The sequence below is a fragment of the Penicilliopsis zonata genome (assembly GCF_001890105.1).
Source record: "Penicilliopsis zonata CBS 506.65 unplaced genomic scaffold ASPZOscaffold_2, whole genome shotgun sequence".
In the NCBI taxonomy this organism is placed as follows: domain Eukaryota; kingdom Fungi; phylum Ascomycota; class Eurotiomycetes; order Eurotiales; family Aspergillaceae; genus Penicilliopsis; species Penicilliopsis zonata.
This window is the reverse complement of record NW_019208912.1, coordinates 147,148-171,678: the sequence shown is the minus strand read 5'-3', so window position 1 is coordinate 171,678 and position 24,531 is coordinate 147,148. Positions and strand designations below refer to the sequence as shown.

At 51.4% G+C, this 24,531-nt stretch overlaps 13 protein-coding genes across 13 annotated transcripts; 7 read left to right on the top strand and 6 right to left on the bottom strand.

The window, feature by feature from the left end:
- Nucleotides 1-89: 89 nt before the first annotated feature.
- Nucleotides 90-2,506, top strand: ASPZODRAFT_149092 (hypothetical protein; the record flags this gene model as incomplete). Its single annotated transcript, XM_022725457.1, has 5 exons — nucleotides 90-202; nucleotides 262-644; nucleotides 700-899; nucleotides 959-1,536; nucleotides 1,588-2,506. 5 exons carry the CDS (start codon nucleotides 90-92, stop codon nucleotides 2,504-2,506), a joined length of 2,193 nt encoding a protein of 730 aa, XP_022584081.1.
- A 619-nt stretch (nucleotides 2,507-3,125) lies between these two features.
- On the top strand, nucleotides 3,126-4,536 carry ASPZODRAFT_128059 (hypothetical protein). Its single transcript, XM_022721912.1, has 2 exons — nucleotides 3,126-3,247; nucleotides 3,309-4,536. The coding sequence occupies exons 1-2, from the start codon at nucleotides 3,182-3,184 to the stop codon at nucleotides 4,329-4,331; spliced, it is 1,089 nt and encodes a 362-aa protein (XP_022584080.1). The 5' UTR covers nucleotides 3,126-3,181; the 3' UTR covers nucleotides 4,332-4,536.
- Nucleotides 4,537-5,173: 637 nt separating this feature from the next.
- ASPZODRAFT_138956 (hypothetical protein) lies at nucleotides 5,174-6,319 on the top strand (the record flags this gene model as incomplete). The annotated part of the gene is made up of 1 exon (XM_022724509.1): nucleotides 5,174-6,319. One exon carries the CDS (start codon nucleotides 5,174-5,176, stop codon nucleotides 6,317-6,319), a length of 1,146 nt encoding a protein of 381 aa, XP_022584079.1.
- Nucleotides 6,320-6,547: 228 nt separating this feature from the next.
- On the bottom strand, nucleotides 6,548-8,435 carry ASPZODRAFT_128055 (hypothetical protein). Its single transcript, XM_022721911.1, has 4 exons — nucleotides 7,690-8,435; nucleotides 7,272-7,622; nucleotides 6,792-7,200; nucleotides 6,548-6,740 (listed from the first exon to the last, which is right to left on the bottom strand). Exons 1-4 carry the CDS (start codon nucleotides 8,232-8,234, stop codon nucleotides 6,591-6,593), a joined length of 1,455 nt encoding a protein of 484 aa, XP_022584078.1. The 5' UTR covers nucleotides 8,235-8,435; the 3' UTR covers nucleotides 6,548-6,590.
- Nucleotides 8,436-9,611: 1,176 nt separating this feature from the next.
- On the bottom strand, nucleotides 9,612-11,753 carry ASPZODRAFT_149088 (hypothetical protein; the record flags this gene model as incomplete). The annotated part of the gene is made up of 7 exons (XM_022725456.1): nucleotides 9,612-9,991; nucleotides 10,062-10,322; nucleotides 10,384-10,590; nucleotides 10,666-10,750; nucleotides 10,807-10,880; nucleotides 10,975-11,293; nucleotides 11,718-11,753. The coding sequence occupies 7 exons, from the start codon at nucleotides 11,751-11,753 to the stop codon at nucleotides 9,612-9,614; spliced, it is 1,362 nt and encodes a 453-aa protein (XP_022584077.1).
- A 35-nt stretch (nucleotides 11,754-11,788) lies between these two features.
- On the top strand, nucleotides 11,789-12,398 carry ASPZODRAFT_128053 (hypothetical protein). The gene has a single exon (XM_022721910.1). The coding sequence runs from the start codon at nucleotides 12,005-12,007 to the stop codon at nucleotides 12,215-12,217; it is 213 nt and encodes a 70-aa protein (XP_022584076.1). The 5' UTR covers nucleotides 11,789-12,004; the 3' UTR covers nucleotides 12,218-12,398.
- A 794-nt stretch (nucleotides 12,399-13,192) lies between these two features.
- Nucleotides 13,193-15,778, bottom strand: ASPZODRAFT_32466 (hypothetical protein; the record flags this gene model as incomplete). The annotated part of the gene is made up of 1 exon (XM_022728238.1): nucleotides 13,193-15,778. A coding segment is annotated over one exon (2,586 nt), but the record flags the coding sequence as incomplete, so codon positions are not given.
- A 242-nt stretch (nucleotides 15,779-16,020) lies between these two features.
- On the bottom strand, nucleotides 16,021-17,212 carry ASPZODRAFT_975132 (hypothetical protein). The gene is made up of 2 exons (XM_022730552.1): nucleotides 16,259-17,212; nucleotides 16,021-16,196 (listed from the first exon to the last, which is right to left on the bottom strand). The coding sequence occupies exon 1, from the start codon at nucleotides 16,808-16,810 to the stop codon at nucleotides 16,319-16,321; it is 492 nt and encodes a 163-aa protein (XP_022584074.1). The 5' UTR covers nucleotides 16,811-17,212; the 3' UTR covers nucleotides 16,021-16,196; nucleotides 16,259-16,318.
- On the top strand, nucleotides 17,062-17,885 carry ASPZODRAFT_128050 (hypothetical protein). The gene is made up of 4 exons (XM_022721909.1): nucleotides 17,062-17,265; nucleotides 17,320-17,461; nucleotides 17,524-17,601; nucleotides 17,670-17,885. Exons 2-4 carry the CDS (start codon nucleotides 17,384-17,386, stop codon nucleotides 17,742-17,744), a joined length of 231 nt encoding a protein of 76 aa, XP_022584073.1. The 5' UTR covers nucleotides 17,062-17,265; nucleotides 17,320-17,383; the 3' UTR covers nucleotides 17,745-17,885.
- Nucleotides 17,886-18,024: 139 nt separating this feature from the next.
- Nucleotides 18,025-19,724, bottom strand: ASPZODRAFT_163664 (hypothetical protein). The gene is made up of 5 exons (XM_022726641.1): nucleotides 19,465-19,724; nucleotides 19,121-19,409; nucleotides 18,835-19,062; nucleotides 18,499-18,777; nucleotides 18,025-18,439 (listed from the first exon to the last, which is right to left on the bottom strand). The coding sequence occupies exons 1-5, from the start codon at nucleotides 19,486-19,488 to the stop codon at nucleotides 18,066-18,068; spliced, it is 1,194 nt and encodes a 397-aa protein (XP_022584072.1). The 5' UTR covers nucleotides 19,489-19,724; the 3' UTR covers nucleotides 18,025-18,065.
- Nucleotides 19,725-19,764: 40 nt separating this feature from the next.
- Nucleotides 19,765-22,185, top strand: ASPZODRAFT_22307 (hypothetical protein). The gene is made up of 3 exons (XM_022727887.1): nucleotides 19,765-20,142; nucleotides 20,199-21,860; nucleotides 21,927-22,185. Exons 1-3 carry the CDS (start codon nucleotides 19,918-19,920, stop codon nucleotides 22,056-22,058), a joined length of 2,019 nt encoding a protein of 672 aa, XP_022584071.1. The 5' UTR covers nucleotides 19,765-19,917; the 3' UTR covers nucleotides 22,059-22,185.
- A 107-nt stretch (nucleotides 22,186-22,292) lies between these two features.
- Nucleotides 22,293-23,433, top strand: ASPZODRAFT_163662 (hypothetical protein). Its single transcript, XM_022726640.1, has 3 exons — nucleotides 22,293-22,518; nucleotides 22,606-22,717; nucleotides 22,890-23,433. The coding sequence occupies exons 1-3, from the start codon at nucleotides 22,374-22,376 to the stop codon at nucleotides 23,308-23,310; spliced, it is 678 nt and encodes a 225-aa protein (XP_022584070.1). The 5' UTR covers nucleotides 22,293-22,373; the 3' UTR covers nucleotides 23,311-23,433.
- Nucleotides 23,434-23,615: 182 nt separating this feature from the next.
- ASPZODRAFT_156668 (hypothetical protein) lies at nucleotides 23,616-24,490 on the bottom strand (the record flags this gene model as incomplete). The annotated part of the gene is made up of 3 exons (XM_022726277.1): nucleotides 23,616-23,828; nucleotides 23,918-24,281; nucleotides 24,447-24,490. 3 exons carry the CDS (start codon nucleotides 24,488-24,490, stop codon nucleotides 23,616-23,618), a joined length of 621 nt encoding a protein of 206 aa, XP_022584069.1.
- Nucleotides 24,491-24,531: the final 41 nt, after the last annotated feature.

Genomic DNA, 24,531 nt, shown 5'->3' with positions numbered 1-24,531 from the left:
AAACACTTCAAAAAAAAAGAGCTTTGGACTGCAGGAGTATTGAGAGAGCAGATTGCCAGGCAGGCCTTGCTCACAAACTGAGATAAAATATGGCTCCCCCTCGTGGTCGTGGAGGGAGATTTTCAAGGGGCCGTGGAAGGGGCTTCCGAGGACATACTGGCCGCCGAAACGGCTTTACGACATCGCGAGTGGAGGAAGTAGAGTAAGCGTTTCTATCTTTATATTGATTTATTATTTTGCTTGATTAACTAGAAGTGGTAGGTCTGATGACGGCTCTGCGTCGGAATTCGAAGGGTTCGATGACCAGATTGAAGCTGGGTCCGAAGCTGAAGAGGAACTTGTCGAGGCAGACTCGTCCGACAGTGACGAGGAAGGCCAAAACGAACGGCCATACAATGAGCTGCTACAGCTACTTCAACCGAGTACCGAGAACAAGGGACCAGCCCGCAAGAGAAGAAAGATGGAGCACAAGCCGGAGACGAAAGTTGCAGTGACGTTGGACTCGAAAGAAGAAAATGAGCATGGCAGTGAAAGCGAGGCGGACGAGGCGTTGTCGGAGGATGATGAGCTGCAAGACCAGGCCGCCTCTGATGATGAGAACTCAGATGCTGAAGGTGCTGATGCCATGGATGAAGACGATGATTGTACGTGTGGTTTCTACTCATCACCGTGGACAAACTCACTGATACCCGACTCTAGCTAGCGATCCTTTCGAAAGCCACTTCACAAGCCCGAGTGAGAGCGAATTATCTCAGTCGATCGGAGCTTCTTTGCAGAAAAAGTGGCGAGTCGTCAAGAAGGAGCTCTCGGACGGGTTGAGACTGGTGCATACTACACCTGAAGCGGGCCAGAAAGATACACCGTTACTCTCGGCCGTCAAGAACACGAGCGGTCTTAAGGTATGACAGCCCTTGTTTTGCAGTATGTCATGAACAGCTGTTGCTCACCATAGTCGCAGCTCAAAAGTAAACTCGTTTCTCCGGCCACAAAATTCATTCCAACCTTCGAGGGACACTCCCAACATTTGGCCCCATATATTTTTGATTACCAGGATATCCTGTATGGATCTAGGAGCCCGTCAAATTCGGGTCCCCTTCGAGATATGATCGCCCTCCACGTTGTCAACCACGTTCTCAAGACCCGCGACAGGGTTCTCAAGAACAATGCCCGCCTTGCCAAAGAGCAAGACAGCGATCTCGAGCTCCGGGACCAAGGTTTCACTCGGCCAAAGGTGCTGTTTCTGCTACCTACCAAACAAGCCTGCGTCCGGGTCGTGGAGTCAATCTCCAAATTTTACGATCCAGAGCAGCAGGAGAACAGGAAGCGGTTCCTTGATGCTTTCTCTGCTGAGGATGACAACACCTGGGACAACAAGACGGATGACTTCAAGGATCTCTTTGGTGGAAACGACGACGATATGTTCCGATTAGGCCTCAAGTTCACGCGAAAGACAATGAAGTATTTTGCGCAGTTTTACAATTCGGACGTGATCCTGGCCAGCCCTCTTGGTTTGCGCACCATCATGGATCAGTCAGAGTGAGTATTCCTTTTGTATCCAGACACGAAGTGGATCACTAATATCACTAGTGCTAAAAAACGGGATCATGATTTCTTGTCCTCGGTAGAGGTTGTAGTGGTCGACCATGCCGACGCATTGCTCATGCAGAACTGGGACCATGTTGACTACATTTTCCAACACCTCAACCTACAGCCGAAGGAAGCGCACGGATGTGACTTCAGTCGAGTGCGGTCCTGGTATCTGGACAACAACGCTCGCCACGTGCGCCAGACGATCGTGCTGTCCTCATTCATTACGCCAGAGATCAACTCATTGTACTCTTCTCACATGCAGAACGTCTCTGGCAAGCTTAAAATAACGCCGACGTATACCGGTGCCATCTCCGAGATCCCTCTACCGGTGCCAGTCCGCCAGACGTTCGCCCGCTTCGACAGTGTCTCCCCTGCGAAAGACCCAGACGCCCGGTTCAAGCATTTCACCACCACCGTCCTCTCCTCGATTGCGCGCAACGTGACTGGACGTGGGAAAAACAGCAGCGCCGGCGGCATTCTTATTGTCATCCCATCATACCTGGACTTTGTGCGCGTGCGCAACCATTTCGCCACGTCGACGCAGACGACCAACGTCTCCTTTGGCGCGATCTCCGAATACACGGACGTCAAAGACATCGCCCGCGCACGCACCCATTTCATGAACGGCCGGCACTCAGTGCTCCTATACACCGAGCGTGTGCACCATTTCCGCCGGTTCGCGATCCGGGGCGTCCAGCAGATCGTGATGTACGGCCTGCCGGAGAATCCGGTTTTCTACCGAGAAATCGTCGGGTTTCTAGGCCTTGATCCCGCGCGGGTCAGCGAGGCGGCCGAGGCGGGCGTACGCGTGCTCTTTTCCAAGTGGGATGCCTTGAAGCTCGAGAGAGTGGTTGGGACAAAGCGAGTGGGGAATATGTTGCGGGAGAGAGGCGGAGATACCTTTACATTTGTATAGAAACCTACTAGATGTATGTATACATTACTCCCTGTATAATCTTGTTATAGGAAAGGTCTTGCATTATCCGTACTTTGCAACAGAAAAAGGGAGAGAGAGAGAGAGAGAGAGAGCTCTTCGTACAGAACCCAACCCCTCACGGCCAGACCCTTGTCCGAACCAGCCATATCTGCCAGCTCACTGCGAATCAGAGGGTATAAAAATACGAGAGAGAGTAAGACGTGAAGCGGGCGGTGTTCGGTTATTTTATGAGTCAGAGAGTCGTTGCTGTAGGAAATGTGGCAATAGATTTATTTGATTATAATACCAAATATTATATACTATCTGATTATTCTCTATATACTTCGTACCTACAGGCTGTGTATCCGCTGTCACTTCATGACTATAGACCAGTTAGATGTACCTTCTGCAAATGCAGTCAAAGAAGACGAGACCGTTCTTCACCCCCCGGTATCGTCCCCTCCAGACCAGTATCCAGCGGGGATAGTAGACGAGGAGGCGAGCAGTTCACACGAGCCACTCCTCCGGTCAGTCTCGCCGGGACACCTAACTGGCGGCTCTGACGGTTCTTCTCCTTATTCCTCTCATAATACATGGCGGTCATGGGTCTGGTCGCTCTGGCTACAGGGAAAGGGGATGGTGCTGGTAGCCATCTCGCAGTTCTTCGGAGCATCCATGAACGTGATGACGCAATTGCTGGAAGTTGATGGGCCGCATGGGAAGCCTATGCATCCATTTCAGGTATGGGGGAAAAAACAAGGTATGAGGAAGGTGTGCCGGCTGATTAGTCAAATTTCTCAAGGTTCTCTTCGTTCGAATGTCTATTACTGTCGTGGTCAGCGTGGTCTATATGTGGCATCAGAAAATCCCAAACCCGCTCGGGACCCGCGAGACAATACTTCTCCTACTTATCCGGGCTGGAGGCGGCTTCTTCGGCGTGTTTAGCTTCTACTACTCGGTGCGGTACATGCCCCTGTCGGAGGCGACTGTGCTCACCTTCCTGAGCCCGATCCTAGTCTGCTATGCGTGCTCGGTGCTGCTGCCCCAGGAGATCTTCACGCGCAAGCAACTGCTCGCCGGGCTCGTCTCCCTGTTGGGAGTGGTTCTGATTGCGCGGCCGTTCTCGAGGCAAGAACCAGACGATGACGGTATTGGTACCCCTTATTCCACAAACACATACCACCACCTTCTGGCTGTACTGGTTAGCATGGTCGGGGTGCTAGGGTCTGCGAGCGCGCTGGCTGCTATCCGAATCATCGCGCAACGTGCCCATCCGCTCGTTTCTGTGACGTACTTTTCCGTGTGCACGACGGCAGTGTCGACGATTGCACTAGCTGCTATCCCGTCGATTCCATTTCGACTGCCTGGGAATGTGACGGAATGGGCTCTGTTGCTGGGACTGGGTATCTGCGGATTTGTGATGCAGTTCCTGCTGACGGCGGGCTTGGCTTACGCACCGCCATCGCCGGGTGAAGGACTTCCTTCAGGGGGTGCTGGGGGAGGAGGAGGAGGAGGAGGGTCTCGACGGTCATCGGCCGGCTCGCGTGCCACATTCATGGTCTACACGCAGATGTTGGTCGCCCTGTTCTACGACAAGGTGATCTGGAACATGACGCTCACGGCCTTGAGCTGGGCCGGGTCCGGACTGATTCTAGGCAGTGCTGTGTACGTCGCGGTCGCACATGAGGAACGCTATGTCCAAACACAGTCTCCAGTATCATGTGAAGAGGAGGGTATCGAGATCCAGCAGATGTCGGCGGAGAACTGCAAAGGCGACGTCACCGGGCAGGAGACGGGGGTGGAGGATGTAGATCTGAGGCATTAGTACTAGGATATATCATATTACAGCACACTAGTAATAAAAGGGAGTAATATGATGGACTGCAGAATGCCTAGTATATATGTGATGACTGGGATATCAAGCAGCTACCACATATATAGTACAGCTGTGAGGTTCCCGTTGTGACTCTGTACGGTAAGGATTGCCTTGCACTGACAACGCTTCACCAATCATCCTAGTTCTACTTTCCAATTCCCGGTCCCTCCAACTCAACCCCCAGCTGCCAGCACATATGAGGTACTCCGTAGTGGAGACGGAGAAATAAAGAGAGACTGGAGAGGACTGGAGACCGGAGAGAGACTGGGGTAGAAGATGAGACAGTGGCCCAGTGATCTGCTATCAGTAAATTGCGACAGAGCGGATCATATAATTGTTACAGCTGTACAATGGATACAGTACAATAACTTCATCAATTCCATTAAGATGGTATTTCCTAAAATCTAAAACAAGGCAGTTAATACCTACTACAGTAGGTACACTACATACATACCTAGGTAGGTAATTATGGACTTTCGTGCAAATTACTGCCATGACGTCATTAGTTGCAGCGTCCGCCGAGAAATTCCGATTCCGATACAGCGGAAGCTCCCGCCGGAGCCACCAATTACATCCACGACCTCAGCAGAGTACCAGGTAGTACCTAACCTTAGAACCTACCACCCAAGTACATAAGGATAGATTGAGACTCCTGATTCTAAGGTAAGTCTACTAGATATACCGGCTGGTCTGGTGGGAAATCTATTGACTTGATACTCTACTACTACTGCTACTGCTACTACTACCACTACTTATACTTCTATATCTACTCGGTACTAAGACTCTACAAAATGCGCCATTTCGACGCCTGGTTGCTGCGCGACCCCTATTCCATCTTCCACTACTACCCGACCGGCCGTCGGTGGCAAGAAACCGTGCGCGATCTGATCCAGGAACGCAAGATCTGCTCTCCCTCGGTCAATGACGATGATGATGATGCTCCCGCGTCACCCGTGAATCTCTTCGATCAGCCCTTCTCATCCCAGTCTGAGTGCAGTCTGCTGCAGAAGCTGCCGGCCGAGATCCGTCTACTGATCTACCAATACGTCTTTGGCAATGAGACGGTGCACCTCGTCCAGCTGAAGGGGAAGATACGGCACGTACGTTGCCAGCACGTCCAGTCTTCGATGCAGAGCCACCGGCGGTGCTGTCCAGTAACCAGAGCGAGATGGAACGATAATAATAGCAACACCAATTCTACTGCTTCTACTACCAACCGTTTTGATAAAGGAGACACCGCGTTGTACCCGCATACTCATCCATGTCTCCCCTCCTCACTCAGCAACTCGAGCCCCGCGCTGCTTCGCACCTGTCGCGCCGTGTATGCCGAAGCCGCCACCCTGCTCTACTCTCGCGTCACCTTCGACGTCGACGACCTGCACACGCTGATCGCCTTCTTGGCGAGCGTGAGTCCCGCGCAGCTCCGCTGCATCCACAGCCTGACAGTCCAGTACATGACCATCTGGCAACCCATGACGGGCGAAGAACATCCGTCCTCCATATACGCCCACACGCACAACGACAGGCTGTGGGTGAAGTTTTGGAGCCGTGTTGCCGCTCTACAGGGGTTGGAAGAGTTACGGGTGAGTCTCGATTTGGGTAGTTTCAGAAGCATCCCCGATCCGAACCAGAACCAGAACCAAGCAGTAACAGGTTTACTGCTTGAAAACAAAAAACGATTGCGTCTCTCCATCGACCAGCCTTGGGTCGCCCCCCTGCTGGATATCCGCGGCCTGGATTCCTTCGAGCTGGGGATCACGGCAAAATGCGACGCCTTCGCTAAGAGGATCCTCGAGGCGGACCTGTGTCGCGACGCGGCTACCTTACGAGATGATCTGCAGCATGTCCTCTGTTCAGACAGGCTGTCACTGACCCAACACAGTGTAGGATCGGCACGGGGTACCGGAAAACCCAGGCTGGCTATCACGGCGGCATAGCCCCCTATATCATCGCGCAGGCGCAATCCATAAGAGATTAGATATAGATACAGATATAGATAGATATCTACAATAAACCATTACTTCATCTGGAACTCTTCTTTTCCAAAGGGTTGATAAATACACCAAAACTCCATTCAGCACATGCTGCCCAATCACCATTTTATCGATTTCTATCGGCATGATTACCCGTATTAGAGGTGAGATTGCATATTAGAAAAGAAACAGGATTTAGACAAGAGGTAAGAAAGAGACAGGCCGCCAGTGTGCCTTACGTAGGCACCCCCGTCCGGCCACGCAGCTCCGGTGACACAGGTTCCAGGCCGTTGCTCTGTTCGGTCTCGTCCTGTTCCTCGTCACTACCGGAAAGGGAGTGCGGTAAACTCGGCTGTTCGAGTAGCGAGCGGCGGCTGCGCATCATCTGGAATTGTCAATAAGGATCTTGAAGAATATAAAGAAAGAAATAACGTACCCACGCTCTAACCCCCCCGATCAAACCAAGACTGTATCCCGTGGCAAAGTCCTCGTTGCGCCCCGTGCCCATCGGACTATCGGAGCGGCCCATGGCTTCGACGCGCGAGAGATGCGTCTTGCCCGCCGTGGGGCTGACGAGGCCTCCGCCGCGCGTGCTGCCAAAGTCGAAGCTGTTGCGAGCAGAGGGCGCAGGGCTGCCCGGTCGGCTGTTCTGCCAGAGCTGGCGCAGCTCGCGGCTCAGTTCCTGACCCGTAGCTGTCCAGTTGGTGCGGATGTTGTCGCGCAGCTCAGCCACGTGCCGCTTGATCTCCAGCTCGTTCTTTTTCAGCCACGAGACGTTCAGCTCTTGTCGCGAGGCACCGCGCTTGAACTGCCGGGCAATGTATCGGTCGTAATCACGAACAATTCTGAAACAAATTAGATACATATGAAAAAGAAATCGTTGATTAGAACGGAAATTGAAAAAAAAAAGGCTCACCGTGTAATGATACCAGTTGTGCTGACTCCCTCTGTCCGCTGGGTGACGAGGAACTTCCCCTGGGCCTTGATCGGTTCGTAGATATCGTCTCCCTCGTCAGCCTGGTAGGGCAGGTCGTCGTGCGCGACATAGTCGATGCGGTGCTCCTCAAGGAACTCCGGGGTTACTATCCACGGACAGCTGGGGATCACTTCATCGACCCATTTGCAGTGGCGGAGCGTCTCGGCACGCTCGGCACCACTCAGCACCGTCAAGCCCTTTCGCTTGTGTGTCTCTTCATCGCCCGTCACGCCCACAATCAGGTACACCTCGGGGAATGCTTTCTTGGCCTGTTCTAATTGACGCATATGACTGTACAGTGCAATTAGCAGAAGTCAATTGATACGTAAGTTTTTATAGCCGAAAAGAGAGAGCATACCCCAGATGAAACAAATCAAAAACGCCATCCGCATAGACACGCACCGCCCGCCCTGTCGGAGGCGGATTAGTGTGGTAGCCCACGGGATCTTGCAGTCCAGCCCGCTCGGGCGGCTTTATCGTCTCGCCATGCAGCACGGCCAGCAGGTTCGCCGGCGGCTTGATGTGTAGGTCAGGTCTGCTCTTGGCCGCCTGCAACTCGATGTCACTGCTGGCCTCGGTAGTCTCGGACGGCTCGCCGGGATCTTCATCTCCATTCGAGGTAGCAGTAGCGGCAGAAGTGATAGCACCAGACGTGGGGTTATGCGTGCGGACTCGTTTCGATGGCGGAACACTCGCGTTGTTGTTATTGACCGTCTCCGCGATGCCTCGCCGGGTTTTCGGCGTCGGCCCCATCGACTCGTCTCCGTCTGCATCCTCGCCGGATGCGTCGCGAGATGAAGGCTGCAGCAGGTCGACTGTCGAGGAATTGGGGATGCCGTGGGCTGGCAGAAGCTGCGAGGCGCTTCGCTTGCGTTTGCCGGACACTGAGCCGGGAGACGACATTGCGAGAGGAACGTGGCGGGAAGAAGGGGAAAAAAAGGACAAGAGAGGATAGGATTAATAGAAAGGAGTACAAGAAGTAAATGTAATATAGAAGAAATGAAAGAAGGAAACGGATGAAAGGAAATAAATTGAAGATGAGAGACCGCAGGAAATAATCCCGGTCGCTGGAGATGACGCTTCTGGGGTTCTGGTCAATCAAGGTCAAGTTTAGGGGTTGCGCTACGCTACGCTCTGTCGGGCCCGAGACGTCCGCTGTGCAGTGAGTGGAGCAGACGAACACAAAATCTGACGAGCAAGCCTGCCGCCGACATGGACGAGGTCTAGACTGTAGCAATCAATAGATGGAAAAGTTGGAGTCAAAAAGATTTAGTTTTGGTCAGACAGTAGTTACGTGTCATTCTGATGAGTGCATTTCCTTTCGTTGGACGCGCCGTGGTTACACGCACGACAGCGTACTCGGCAGGCATAGGAGGGAAAATCTACATCAAGGAAAAAGAGGAAATTGGAAGAAGTCATTCAAATTTCGTTCGGATGGCTATCCTCTCGTAGGTCTCGTCTACCGGAATTCCAACCGCTTTCATACATCATTGTCAGCTCGGACTCGTGCTAGCACTGGACTGTCCGGTCGAGAAAGCAGCGAGACGGGAGTGACATGGCCGATATCCATCGAGTCTAAATTGGACCGAAAACACCACTACAGTCAAGGAAGTGTACCCGGAGCTCCTGGACGTGACAGGTCCCCTTTTCAGACGTTGGTAGAGCGGTAACGCCTCAAGCAGCGGTTGTAACAAGGCAAAGATTGACTGGGTTGGGTGGATCAGTCAGTCGTACATAACAGGAAAAGACGGGATTATGAGAGACTGGGCTCATGATGGGAGTAGGAGAGACAGAGATCCATTGGCGGTATCGTGTGCAAACAAGTGGGCATGTGCGCGTGACGAGTGTTGAGAGGGCATCGGTCATCGACTGTCATAAAAGTAGCTAGCAATAGCTTGAAAGGGGAAGGGATATCTCCTTGGCTCTCTGTACATCCTCCCTAAGTATTAGGAATAGATGACAATATAAGAGGGGTATTTTATGAGCTCACACTAGTCCCACCACATCCACAAGAAAGAAGGGGAAAGAGGGGTTTAGTGAAGATGTAAAAAAAAAATGAAGACAAGAGGAAGATAACGCTGAAACATTTAAGAAGCAAAAAAAAAAAAAGAAACAGAAGGGGGGAAAGAGGAAAACAATAGAAGAAAAGTTATCATAGAATCACACACACAGACACGCGCAGCCTTTTCGACTAAAGAAATGTAGGGAGAGCAAATAGATTGATGAATGTTGTGATATGGAGGTGAAACAAAATGAAGCATCACAATGACCCATCTATGACTATGAAGAAGTGGATTTCTCAGTAGCCACAGTAGAGCCTTCTGCTGCTGTAGAGGTCGTCGTGGTAGTCGAGGAGGAAGATGGGGATTCGGTAGTGGTTGAGGAAGGAATGGCATGGTTTGATTGAGGTCCCGGCGTGCCTTCGCGTTCAGTTCGCGCGGCATCCGAGGTTTCGTTCGGGGTGGCCTCGTTCTTCTCTTCCTCGATGTTGTGTTCAAAGAGTTGGTCGTCGTTCTGTTCGGTCAAGACCTCGGTACCGTCTCCCAGGAGGATGATTCTGCCAGAGCGGACGCCAAAACCACGGCTGCGCTCTTCATCCAGATCGTAATCGTCCGCTCCTTCGCCAAATTCATTGCGGATTCCAGGGCCGCGGAACTCAGCTGTACCCCCCGACGAGTAGTTAGTGAGAATTCGTGGGGGTCATAGGATGGGTTCCATCGCGAGACTTGCCGTATTCGGGCGGAGCGCAAGGGCCGTCGCCGTTCGCAACTCGCTCAGCGATCTGGTTGTACCACTCCTCCTTGGTCTTGCCATGCAAAAGGCCGATGATTACCATCGTCATGTTGTCACAGCCCACACCGCCTGTCTCGCTGTTAGGAGCAAGGCAGTTGTCCATCATGTTCTCACAGATTCGGTGGAGGTCCTGCTTGGCGGCGATCCCTCTCCGAACAAACTCGACGACCGCCTGGGAGGACTGGCAATCCCAGATACCTGTATAAATTAGTCACATATTCACACTGGCTTATGGGAGGTGGTGGGGGGAGGGACATACCGTCACAGGCAATAACCAAAAATTCATCGTCCTCAGTGATCTCATGCACAGTGACATCCGGATATGCGGTTACGATTTGCTGCTCAGGAGAGAGCCCGGCACTCTTCTTAAATTCGAAATCACCAATCGCGCGGGACAGAGCTAGGTTGCCATTGACACGACCAAAATCAACAAATCCACCAGCCGCACTGATTCTTGCCTTTTCGCCTGTAATTCATGAAATTAGATGGGAATCTTCACTTTGGACGCCCGGGGGGGTGGAGATTGGTTCCGTTCACGAACCTTCATTCTGAGGCTTGTGGTCGAAAGACATGGGCTTTGCACGACCCTTGATTCCCAGCACCGACCGCGAGTCACCAGCATTTGCCTATTCGAGGATGAGGAACGTATACGCATGAATTCCGGAAGGTGAAATCAACATACCACCCAGATCTTGTTTCTTGAGATGACACTAACAGCGGCTGTGCAGCCCGACACTTCTTCTTCATACTTGGGGTCTAGTTGACAGTCAGCCACAGCCGATGGGGTTTGCGATTGCTCGGAGGGAAGGGAAAAAAAAAGGGGGGGGAGGGGATTTGCCCAATCACGAACCTTCCAAGATAGCCCGGTCGGTAGCCAAGAAGCCATCCTTCAGAGCCTGCTCGATATCGCCTTTCGCAAAGGCCTCCTGCTTCGCTACAATGCGATGGACGTGCTCACCGGCGAACAGTGCCACTTTGTCTCCTCCATGCCCGTCATAAACACCGAAGAAGGAAAGACGCTTGTCAGCCGGGGTGGCGGTTCCGGAACTGCTCAGGTATTTCGCTTGGAGGTCAAGGACGGCCGTGTGGGCGTCTTCCATGCTAATTCTCCAGCCCTGCATGGCGGAGAGACCGTACAGAACACACTCATCTTGCCCCTCGAAAGATGACTATCGGAAGCATCCAGTTAGCCCAAGAACAATTAGAACCCCATATGCTTCCCAGATGAATGCAAAAGAACGGAAAGAATTTCTAGAGATGTTAAGATTGAAGAGGCGAGGCCGTTGTGACGACAGTCCCATCCGCAGAGTACCGCCGAGGAGGGGTTTTTCCCATCCTGGTTCCCCACATCCAGAGCGCCCGCGAAAGAACTTCAGCTGCCAGTCTTTCTGCGGGCTGACACCAAACACAAAAGACAGAATGGACAGTAGGGAACCAGCAATGTGCAAAATAAACAGACTGTGCTTTTCTCCACAAAGGTGGTTGTTTGGGGGGAGGGGGGGGGGAAGGGAGTATTAAGGACTGGGAGAGGGGTGCGGGCAAAGGGAGGGAGGGACCAGTCTCTTGCTCGCTTGCAGGCGTTCTTCTGCTCACCTTCTCGACCACGGGCTCTGATAAGGTCTGGCCCATGATTTCTGCTGGTAGGAGAGGATAGAATTCAAGAGGAAATCACAGCATGCAATAGAAAGGGAAAGGAAAAGGTTTTGCAGGATCCAAAGGGAGAGAATTGGGGGGAGGGGGGGGAAGAGGCAGTGCTTTGCAGAGAGGGTTGGGCGGGAAGAGGACCGATCTGGGCGAGGGCAAGGGCAGAGCGAAGCGGCGAGAAGCAGCAGTATTTCGTCTTATTCAAGGCGCAGAAATCTATCAATGTGGGGAAGACAATGAATGCGCAAGGAATCAGTCTTCTCTCATCTGTCGTTTATTTTCTCTCCCTTGGTATTTATTATTTGTGGGCAGTACCAGGGATTCTAGTGAATGATAGTAGAAAACAAGTTCAAGCTCTCTCTGTACTGCAGACGAAAAAGTTTGCGAGTCGCGTGTTGGCAGGCTCATGGATGATGACGAAAACGTTTAGCGTGGGCCAGAGCAGGTGACTCTACAGTACATGGAATATCGTACCTAGGTACTAGGTAGACTTTTTTAACGACTACCAGTTATCAAGCATCATTGAATAGAAGTATGTTCAAAAAGATCTGTGCATTATTTCTGTCCTTCCAATGGACCGGAGCTCCGACGCGAGTCGTGGTTACGAGTCAGTACGCCGGAAGTGGGCTGACTACATAGCTAGGAGGTACCTATGACTTAGCAGAATTTTATCTGGTATTGGATTACCTAGGTACTCTGGACAAGAAAGAGGTACTAGGTACCTTGGACTTATGTCTTTGTGGATGCGAGTTGCTAAGGCTGCATGATACAGTTGGTGCCTGAATAGCGTACTTACTACTGGTAGTTGGTCACTTTAGGTAAACCCTGAGATAGCTAGTGAACAGAAATAACTACATCCTATTATTGAATGATCCAGTGAAGAAAAGGTAGTGTGATAACAATAAAAATGCCTATCTGCTAGTGATAACCCTAGAAAAGAATAGACCGGCCAGAATATTAACAAATAATGGAACTGTAAGAGTTATGGGTTATATGAGATGAAAATCAAATCACTCAAACGCCAGATCCCCCCGGATACTAGAGTTGAGGTCGCGCCGCAACCCCCCGTGCTCCTCGATGCTCACCCGCCGGACCTGCTCGTTCTGCGCCAGCCGCCAGCGTCGTGTGTGCTCCGGCGACGGCACAGGACTGCTCTCCTTGCCGACCGCGCGGATCAAACTCATGCGTCGTACGCGACTCTCCTCCAGCATCGCGGGTGAGGTGGGCAGCCTGTGTTCGACAATCGTCGGTGTGTCCTGACTGGGCTGCTGGTTCTCCTTGTCTGCCTCGGGGCCCGCGTCGGCATCGTTGCCATTGTTGTTGATGTTAGCGGAAACAGGGTACCAGCAGCGCTGCCCGTGCGGGTCGCGGCTCTCATCGATCAAATGGTGGTAGCTCTCCGAGTCGGCTATCGAGTCGCCTGACTCGAATCGTCCTGATCCGAGACTGGCTTCGCTCCAGAACTGGGGCAGCGGTGCCACCATCTCGCTGTATCCCTGCGCCAGGCTCGACTGGCTCTGTTCCTTGGAGGCCGGGATCCGTGGCAGCATGTGCGAGAACTGCGAAATGGGGCGCATGTAGGTCGACTGTCGGTGGTCTTGTGTGTATAGAGACGCCGAGTACGGCCGCTCACTCCGGTAATGACCGCCGCCCCCACTACTGCTGCTGTTCTCGTCCGTCTCCGTCGAGATCGAGGCCAGCGTGTTGGTCCGACTGCGCCCGCTACGCGCCTTCTCTATCGCTCGCATGCCAGACGACGACCGCCGGCTCATGTTGGCCGAGAAGAGCGGGTTCGTCGAGTTGCGATGCTTGGCTCGGCTGTGCACAAACGCCTCCAGAGAGCCAGATTCAGAGATGATAGAATGCGACGGCTGGACGGCCCGCAGGCTCACCCGTTTTGATGCGTCTGGTACACTCGACATGCTGTTGCGCATCCGAGCCGCCGGTGGGGGTCGTGGAAACAGCGGCGCTAAATTACCCAGACTGCTGTCGTCACTGCGTAGAGAATACTGTGTGTTCTGCCATGAGACGCGCACTACTCCGTGACCAGGAGGTCCGAACCCGCCTGCGCCGTGGCCAGCACCACTCAGCCGTACGGGTAACCCGGAGGAGACGGACTGGATACCGCTCGATCGTCTGGAGTTGCGCTTGGATCTCGAGGACGCCACAGAGTCGCGTTTCAAAGACCGGGGCTGGATGCTCTTGAGAGGCTCGCGTTTGCGGGAGTAGTTGGTGGTCCGTCGACGCACGAGAGGGCTCGTTTGTGAGAGGCGTTTGCTTTCCTTGGACGGCGACGCGGGGTTTTCATTCTCCTTGTCTTCACGAACATCGGTACTACTCATAGGTATGAATCCCCAGCTGATTCTTGGCTGAGAGCTCTGGGTCGACACGTTTGCTGAATCTTGCATCTGCGCTTTGGGTTCGAGAGAATCCGTAGTCCACAGCGGTGATAATTCCAGCCGCGGCGGGGGGTCAGGAGCCTGGGTCGGGCTACCGCTTGTTCTCGGTCTTTCCCTTGCGACTGTTTGTTCGAACGGCTGGCAGTGCATCAGTTCTTGAAGCTGAGGCCGAGAGATTTGGAGCTTTTCCTTTGAAAGGCCCTCTCCGCCTTCCAAGCCCCTGGAAGCTTTGCGCTTGCGACGCCAGCAGCAGAACAGGATTATGAGACTGCTCAGGGCGGCGAATGGGATAATGACAGAGATGGCAATCACCCCGGCTTTCTTCTTTTGGATCCCGCTGCTGCCAGACCCTGTCGAAGAAGCAGCGTCCCCTTGGCTGTCTTTTGACTTTTGGACGTACACAGGAAATTCCCGGGTCTCCGTGGCAGAGCCTTCGCTGGCAGTCAGATTTACAGAAACTGTCTGAGAGTTCAAATCAGCCGGCACATGTCCGGATAGTGACTTGTTCTGAGGATTGTATTTTAACCATGAAGCTGCGTCGGGGCTCACTTTCACATCGAGTTGGACGCTGCCGTTACTCAAGCCAGGATTGCTGAGGGCACACGTAAAATTCTGGCCAATCGTCACGTTGCAGTCCTCGACGCCCTCAAGTAATGACTTGGAGAATCGCAGAAAAACCATCAATTTCGCGACGTCCTGATAAGCATCCGTGACCGAAATTGTCACGTTTTGGTCCTGGGCGTCGGTCGGGGGCACGCCACTAAGCGACATAGAGGCCGTGTTAAAGGCAAGCCAGCTCGGAGAATCCGCCTTGATAGTGGTCAGATTGTCGCCTGCGGGTGATTTGCCGTCCAGCGTCAGGGTCTCGCGAAAGCTGGGACTGGTGTAATTCTGTCCCCGGGTGAGTTGGACAGTCTCGGTGCTGTTCCGGAAGGCCAGGACGTGTGTGCCAACGACAATATCAAAGCTAGCGGTAGCGGCACTAAATCCAGCCGCGTCCGAAGCAATGACATGGAACGTGTAGGTCTGAGGTCCCGAAGAGGGCGACGAGGGCGTGTTCCCTGAGAACCGGAGCGTCGCGGCATTGAATCCAATCCAGGATGGCAAAGGAGAGTTATCTGAAGATGTTGCATAGTATATGGTGTTCGAGTCGGTGTTGGTGAAGATATCGCGATCGAAAGCGAAGTTGAAAGAATTTCCTGGATATAACAAGATCGATGATGGCGGCTCGGTCGAGCCGGAATTTGCCAGGGATGGAAGCAATGACTCTCCGAGACCGGGGCCTTTCTCTTTCATGACAACGAAGGTGACGTCCATATCACTAGACCCGGACTGATCTGATGCCACCAAGGTGAAGGCTGCAGGCCCGACGTCTTTGGACTGCGGTGTCCCATAAAATAACCTGCTGCTCTCATTCAAATGAAGCCATGACGGCGCGTTGGATATCGAGTACTTCGTTCCCGACCCTTTGTTGGTAAAGGTGCTGTCGGAAAAGACGAACTCAAACTGTTCCGATACTCGAGCGACAGGAGGCAATTGCGCATTGACGGGGTAGTTGACCGTTGGGGTGGCATCAACAGCCAACAGCAAAGCCAGGATGATCAAGAACACGGCCATTCTCAGACAGAAAGATTCAAAGCCTAGTCAGACAGGAATACTCTGCAAAGGCCAAGCGTAGCAGCAATCCTGATTCCTGATTTTGATGCGATGCGCGCTGTTCAGATCCCCGAACCTCCAGACTGGCAGATAACCGGTTCAGATGGGTGTCTATGAGAGAAACAACAGCTGCATTGAGAGATGCTGAGAGGTGAAATGGAAAGAATTCGCAACATCTTCACGCCTTTGGGAGGGATTCCTCTCCTGAAGTTCGTCGCGACCAAGGGCGACAGGCCGGCGCGCGAGGTACGACCCCTTCGCCCTAAAGCCATACCTAGATATTCTTGACATCACTGAAGTATGAGAAAGGCTGGATGGAATGGGTTTGGCGCGCGATAGGGCTCACGGCGGGGAATTCATGACCCTGCAAGGGGTACAACCAGAGGGCGCCGCCCATCCCCCCCGTGGGCAGATAAGGGTTTTTTAAGGAGCTGCCAGGGGACAAAAGGGAATCCCACCCTATAACTAACACAAAAGACCCGTTGGACTCAATGGTCACTTGTCGAGGTCGAGAACCATCTTGATCCCCGTCCGCCCCGGGGCATAATAATCATCGACCACCTCACGTTCCTCGAAGCCCGCGCGTGCATAGAGGGCCCGTGCTGGTTCCCTGGCCTGGTCCACCCACAGTTGGATGTATTGGCAACCCTCTTTTCGAAGGCGTTGCCCGATATACGCAATTAACTCCCTCCCTATACCCTGTCGGCGATAGGCCTCGACGACGCACACCTTGTGCAAAAGGGCGACCCCTTTCTGCCGAACATAGACCGCGTAGGCAACCAGCGGTGCTCCAGCACTTGCTGCAGTTGACGATGTAGCATACAAGACCCGTGTATTGGGCTTCTTCCGCCAAAGTTCTTCTCCAAAGGCCATGGCCTCATTGCCGGGAAATGTCTTCTTCTCAACGCGTGCGATCTGCCCAAGAATTCCAAGGGCTTCCCCCCGGCTCAAGGAATGAATGTCTGATATGGTTAAATCCCCGGACATCCCTGCAAATCAAGATTTGCCAAAGGGGACCAGACAAGCTAAGGTTTGAAGGAATCAAGCATGCCTTGAAGGTGCTGTAAGAACTTGGAATGTTCTGAACGTGTCGCATGTGTGGGGAATTTGGAAATATAAAAATCACGTGTTGCTGTGAATGATTCTCGACTCGAGATTCACGCCTGATAAAACAGGCCAACGGGCATTTTCTCGATGGGATTTGTAGAAATGCCCACAGAAAGGCTAGGGATTGTCAAAACTGCAAGTTCGACAGTAGACTACGAGTAATACTTGCTGTATAATGAAGTGATTAGATAACTAGAGGTATAAATAAATCAAAGTGTAGTGGTTACTTTGTACAAAGATGAGTGTGAGATGTTAATTTGTCTTCGTAAAGGTCTTCCGCTACACACCCAGAGTTACTAGCTACCTACCAGAACACTGCCTACCTAGGTACTCAGGTAAGAGTCTATAGATCTTATTATGTATTTCCTATCTAACTATATCACAAATAGAAACGCCAGGAATAGATCTAACTCTGAAGCATTAACAACACCACCTTTTCGCATTCCTCACAAGATGCCCCCGCAGCCCGACGACAAGCGACAGGCTGCCCGGGAAGTCATCGACATCCTCCACGAGATCTCCAATCTCTTAGTACGTGGTTTGTATTTATGAAATTCGAGTCTTGACAACGCCTAATTTTCTCTCTCGTGAAGAATACGAATCTCGATCGCACGGAGCTCTCGCTTTGTGTCTCTCTCATCGAAAACGGTGTTAACCCTGACGCACTGGCGGTAGGTGTTTATGTTTTCTTTTTTATTTTTTGAATGGATAAAATGTCTAGCTTATGACTGTCATCTAGGCTGTGATCCAGGATCTGCGCAAAGAGAACGCTGTCTCGCAGCGAGGTCTGCCGAACGAGCAGATGGAGTCTTGAATAGATAGAGAGAGCACCGTATTAAGTGTTTTAGGGTGTGGGTTTCTTTCTTTCCTCCCACTCTTCCCCCGTTATACTGTTTATAGATACCCGTCTAGTTGTTTTTACGAGAAATGAGAGTGGTGATATGTTGCTATGGTGCTATGGTGCTATGGTCTGGTGAAAAGCCAGACTCAGTAAATAGACTACATTTCCAGCAAGTCGTCGTCTTAGACAATGAGACTGGATTCGATATAACAGAGTACAAGAGAGGGATATGTAGGAACTCCGACAACAAAAGGGGTGTTTCAGACTTGGAAAGGATAAGGTTAACCATTTGAATCACTTCGCCTTATTATCACCATTCAACTCTTCCCCGATCTCGCCAGCCATGGCTTCGGCCGTAGCTTGCTTGATACGTTCCCCATCCTCTGCGTGGTCTTTCTGCTTTGTCTCTTTCTCATCTTCACTGTCTCCCAAGCTGAACGGATCGTTCTCCACCACGGGCGACGGGTCAGCCGCCGAGAGCGGCTGCCACTTGCTGGATTTGCTTCCACCAAAGGGAGCGCGCGCATTGGGTTGAGACGCTTCATAAAGATCATCCATTTCGGCTGGGAAATTCTGCTGGAAAGATACATTGCGTCGGTCCGGAGACGGAGATGACGTCTTGAACAAGTTCGGATTCGCTAGGGGTCTGGCTGGGCGCGGCGGAGGAGCTGGCAAGACAATTAGCTGATAGTTTGACAGGGGCCCTAAATGTAAAGGCTTGGCTCACCTTCATCATCCCTCAGCTCAAGTGCAGAGAAATCGTCACCCAAAAGTTGCGGGTCTGCGTCGTAGTGGTTACGATCCCCGGCTCGACGACTCGTGTCGCCGCTGCGTCTAGGCCGGGTATTATAGGGCTGCGAGCCATCTTGCCTCTGCTGCGAACGCCGAATATCGTCCAGATCATCTCCGTCAAGTCTTTTTTTAAGATTCTGCACCCATGTGTTCACTTTGGACTGGGTTTCTAAGAAGCCCTTGCGGATGTTCTCGCGAATAACAGGCAGATCATCTGCCAGGCCGTCAGCCATTATCGTAGCATATTAGACATATTCACCACCTGACATACCATCAAAGAAGCTATAATCTCTTTCTTCAGAGTTTTCGCTTCCCCTCCTTGGATACCGATCATCCTGCGGCGGCATATGCCGTCCGGTAGAATTGTAATGTTCAGCAAGTTGGCGAGCATATAGTTCATCGGCTTCCAACTGTCTCTGGGTCGTAGATGTCGGAATCCGGGATGGACGCGGGGGTTTCGGAGGCGCAACCTCTTCCTGAGCGCTCGGGTCGGTCATGCCTGCAAGGGGAGATTACTAAAATGTCACTTGATCGCATACAAACAAACTATCACCAACCGAGGAGAGCATGGAACGCCCGCTCCACCTGATAACCACTGGCGACAAGCACTGCCTTGACGACACCAGCATCTATAGTAGGAAAGGCTTCTTTGAGCGTGTTCTCGGCCTGCTGTTGTGGGCTCAATGGCCGGGGCGGCTTAGCGGGGGGGGGCTGCGACGCTGTCGTTGAAGGTACCGTCGTAATACCTGACTCTTGGGGCTCATCGTCAAAATCGAGAGGTCGCGCAGTCGTAGGAGATTCCGGTCTAGGGCTACTCAGCGCAGCCGGGATGATATTGCTGGGCGCCTGTGTTCGCGATTAGCATGTGCTTTGTATGAGGCGGCGGGGGAGGACAACAAACCGTCTTGTCTTCCTCGGCCATCATGAAGTATGACCCAGCAGTAGTATATTCAGAGTAGTAGAGTCTGCGCGGGGTGATATTGAACCAGACAGGGAAGTTCAACGAGGCCGAGAGAGGCCGTAAATACTTTATAGCAAATCCTCGTGCAGGCAGAAATAATTCAGGGTGATCCCACTTCTAAACAGCCACTTGCAGTGATGATCCGCTGCAGTGACGTTGGTTCTGACACGTGACAGAACTGCTGCTTATGTGATCGGGCCTCACTGCGATGCCTTTCCAAGTATCCTACCAGGGAAAAATATCTCCTCAGTGATGAAACGGAAAGTATAGAATTAAGTTTTCTGGCTCGATTGGTTCCCTGATGATGCTGATCGGTGTTCTGGGGATTTTCCGCCTGAGAACTCTAAGGAGGACCTGATAATTTGTCCATATGAGGCTAATCGACCTCTGAAAATGGCTTCGGAGTTGGATCTTTCCAGCTCATTCATTCCGTCGCTATACAAGCCGGCAGCACTCTTGCCAATTGCGCGACACAGGCAGAGCTTGCTATATCTGGTTGAAACCTATCCGGTTACAATTGTGGTAGGACAGACAGGAAGCGGGAAAACGACGCAACTGCCGCAGTATCTTGACCAAGCAGGATGGTGTGTAGATGGCAAAACAATTGCTGTGACGCAGGTACGTTCGTGATCCTGTTTTACCTCGGTTTTCCCTAGAAACTAATGTGATTACAGCCCCGTCGGGTGGCTGCTACAACTGTTGCAGCCAGAGTGGCGGAGGAAATGCGCTGTAAAGTTGGCGAGGAGGTTGGCTATTCGATACGTTTTGAAGATTTGACGTCTCCGGCAACAAGAATCAAATTCTTGACCGATGGAATGTTGCTCAGGGAAGCACTTGTAGACCCTTTACTTTCTCGGTACTCGGTCATTATGGTGGATGAAGCTCATGAACGGTCTCTCAGCACGGACGTACTACTGGGAATCTTGAAAAAGATCGGAAAAAAGCGTCCAGAGTTGCGGATTGTGATTAGTAGCGCAACACTACAAGCGGAAGACTTCCTCCGCTTTTTCGCCGGCGAGGAGCTTCAGAAGGATGAAGATTCAAACGAAATTGGCGGAAGTGTCGGCAGGATTATCAGTCTAGAAGGCAGAATGTACCCTGTGGATATACTCTTCCTGGATTCGCCTGCCGAAGACTACGTGGAACGAGCCGTGAAGACGGTCTTCGATATCCACTCTCAAGAAGCGGACGGCGATATCTTGCTGTTTCTAACTGGACGAGAAGAAATCGACACTGCTATCCAATTGATTTCGGAGCATGCAGCGACTCTTCGCTCAAAGACACAATCCGTCTTACCATTACCACTCTATGCTGGACTCACCACGGAACAACAGCTCTATGTCTTTGAACCAGCCCCGGAAAATACCCGCAAGGTCATTGTGTCCACAAACATCGCAGAGGCGTCTGTCACAATCGATGGCATCTGCTATGTAGTCGATTGCGGTTTCGCGAAGCTCAGAGCTTATAACCCAAACACAGGAATCGAGACTTTAACTGCGGTTCCTATATCGAAGGCGTCGGCAACACAACGTGCAGGACGTGCAGGACGAACAAAACCTGGAAAATGCTTTCGACTCTACACCCAGCAAGCTTATGAGCAGTTGCCGGATGTCGCGATTCCGGAAATTCAACGCTCCAATCTGGCTCCCGTCATTATGCAATTGAAGGCGCTGGGGATCGATAATATTGTACGCTTTGACTTTCTGACACCACCTCCTGCAGAACTTGTCATCCGTGCTCTAGAACTGCTATTCTCCCTGGGTACCATTGATGATTACGCCAAACTTACCAAGCCACTGGGAATGAGAATGGCAGAGCTTGCAGTTGATCCTATGATGGGAAAGGTACTGCTCTCTGCCCAAACTTTTGGCTGCTTAAACGAGATTCTGTCCATTGCCGCGATGGTTAGCCTTCAAGGATCTGTGTGGGTACAGCATGACAGTGACAGGAAGAACGCTGAAAGTATGCGTCGCAAGTTTGCCGTCGAGGAAGGCGATCATTTGACATATTTGAACGTGTATCAAGCTTTTGTCACCAAAGGGAAGAAAGACTCTAAGTGGTGTCGTGACAATCTCCTGAACTACAAATCCTTACAAAGAGCTGTCAGCATCCGCGCTCAGTTAAAGCGGTATCTTGAACGCTTTGGAATCAGTGTCGATGAGAACCCTCCATTGTCTACCTCTCGGGGCCCCGATCTTAGCGGACAGCCTGAGCGAGTTCAAAGGTGTCTAACAACCGGTTACTTTGCCCACGCTGCGAAGATGCAGCCCGATGGGACCTTCAAAACAGTCAGTGGTGACCTGACACTTTACGCACATCCCAGCTCAATCATGTTTGTAAGTTGCCTGTCTTTTCCCTCTCAAAATTCCGTGGTCAATTCCAAGTCCTAATTCGTGATCTAGAACCGCAAAGTGGACTGGGTCATCTTCCACGAGATTCTACAAACAGGGGATAAGACTTATATTCGTGATATCTCGAAGATCGAGAAGAGTTACCTTCTTGAATATGCTCCAGAATACTATAGGGTCAAATGAAGGCACAGCACGTTTACCATATATTCCATCCAACAGCCTAGAGTTTCTAGGACATACCAATAATTATGCATCTTAATTGAGCCTAAATAGAACTATTTAATAGCATCAATACATAGAAAATATTAGCGCTCTCTTGAGTACAAGAGATAAAAGCTTTGCTCGGATAAGCAAATAATCATCCTTGGATATACAGCAACGAACGTCATCCCGCAGTGGAGGATCCGCCGAAGGTTTCAACATGGGTAGCTTCTTTCTTCCTCTCCTTTGTTATCGTTTTTCATTTCTACGAACCACGCTTCGACTAGTAAAACCAAAATGCCAGGGCATGGTCACCATCACCACGACCATAGCGGTCATTGCCATGGAGAAGATGGCCACGATCATTCCAACGATATCACGCCTGCTATTCAGTCCACCCTATACTCTCAAATCGAGTTTGATCGAATTATTACCTTAAACGGTACGAGTCATCTGGAGACGAATTTCTCGAGTTGATTGGAAATACTATGGAAAGAACGATGCTGACATTTCAACTTAATAAATCCAGAGGCCGAGTCGAATTCTGGCGCTGCGATTGTGAAAAAGACATGGGCTGAGAGACTGAACGACCATCCTGAGCTCGAAAGCGATGCTGATGAGCAGCTGCTCATGTACATACCGTTCGTGCTTTGCTCTCCCCCTCCCCCCTCGTCAAGATTTATTTACCCCGCCAAAAGCTCTATCCCGCTGCTTTTACGCTGCAGAAGCAATAACGCAGAGCCGAACTCCCAAACTGCTACCAAAATTTTATGTACTGAAATTTGCTAATATGTGAGCTTGCTCCGGTAATAGTTTCACTGGACAAGTCAAGTTGCATTCGATCCTCATATATACTGCGCCTACTTCTTCTGCCCCGAAATCCTTGAAGCTGTTCAAGAACCGCGACGATTTGGACTTCTCAACGGCCTCCGAACTGAAGCCCACACAGAAGGTTGATATTCCGCAGCCAGTGCCCGGAGCAGGCGTATTCGAGTTACCTTTGAATCGCGCCCACTGGAACACCACTACGTCAGTCACCCTGTTCTTTGAGGATAACTGGAGTGACGGCGAGGAAGAAGTGACCAAGGTCGGCTATGTTGGGTTCAAGGGCCAGTTCATGGCTCTGAACCGCGAACCTATCAGCTTTCTCTACGAGGCGGCGGCCAACCCTAACGATCACGTCACGATTCAGGGTGTCAATGGTATAGGCGGGCAAATAATGCCCGGCCAATAGTTTCAGGCGTACATTATGGATGACTTGATTACGATTTTATGAATTGTGATGGGAAAAACCATTGTTTTATGGAGTTTGAGCGGGTCACAATTAGGGTACAAGGGTAGAGCTGGACTCGTTGAGGTCAGCTTACTTGCGATTATTACCGAGTCAATCATTGAAATATCCTTTCGGTTCTTCGTCTAATTATTCAATTACAACAGGAGAAATATGCCATCAACGCCAGGAATGCAACATGAGTATATGAGCAGAACCATGGACTCCTACCGCCCAGCTTCGCGACATGTCCGAGTAGCGGCTGTAAACTAAGCAGGCAAAGCAATCCGTGTTCTTTCCTTCTCCGCTTCTTCTTGTTCTCCAGCTATCCGCTCGTCTTCTAGGCCCTTCAGCTTTACCGGAGGTTGCGTAATGGGGACGCTGGGCAATTTTATGACTTCGCGTTCCAGGGCTTCTAGCTCAGCATCCACCTCATCTTCATCCTGATTTGAAAGTTGACCTGCAAGCATATTTTTGATTTCCTAATGATCGAGAATCGTTTTGTTAGCATATCTGCCCTGCGGAAACTGTAACGGCAACACTCCTCTATTCGGCAAGATCGCCTACGTACCTCTTGATAGGCGCGTGCCTCTTCCGTCTCTTCCATCAGTTTCTCCACGCCTTCTATACCACCCATTTCCTTGTTGATCGTTTGTAACACCTTGGTCCCTTCCTGTAACCCGTAGAGGACATCTTTCTGCACAAGGGCAAACTCGACCTGCCCCACGAGCTTTTCTAATTGCTCTAGCTGCGCATCGGTTTTGGCCAGCAACGACTCCTGGTACTTCTTGCGTCGGAGAGCAAGTCGTGCTCGACCCTGGTCATTCCGGGCTAGGCACTGCTTGGCAATGGCCTTCTCTTGATCTGTGAGAATCGTGACCCGTTTCTGGTATTTATGCAGTTTGTCCCGCTGGTTCTTGAGATCAAGGATTGCCCTGTGCAAGCGAAACAAACCAGAGTCAGCCTTCCGGATCAGATCAAGGCCACAGATAGGTATCCCATGCGCAGGACAGATGTGACCCGTGGGTCCTCTGCGAGGAATAAAGGCGCAATTAAGGTAGACATAATACTTCAACAGAATTAATAGTAGCAAAGCTTACCTATCCTGAGCGGAGATCTTGTGAGTACTACTGGCGTTGCCCATTGTTGTCTTGTCGCATATTGTTGTTCTTGATAACGACTTCG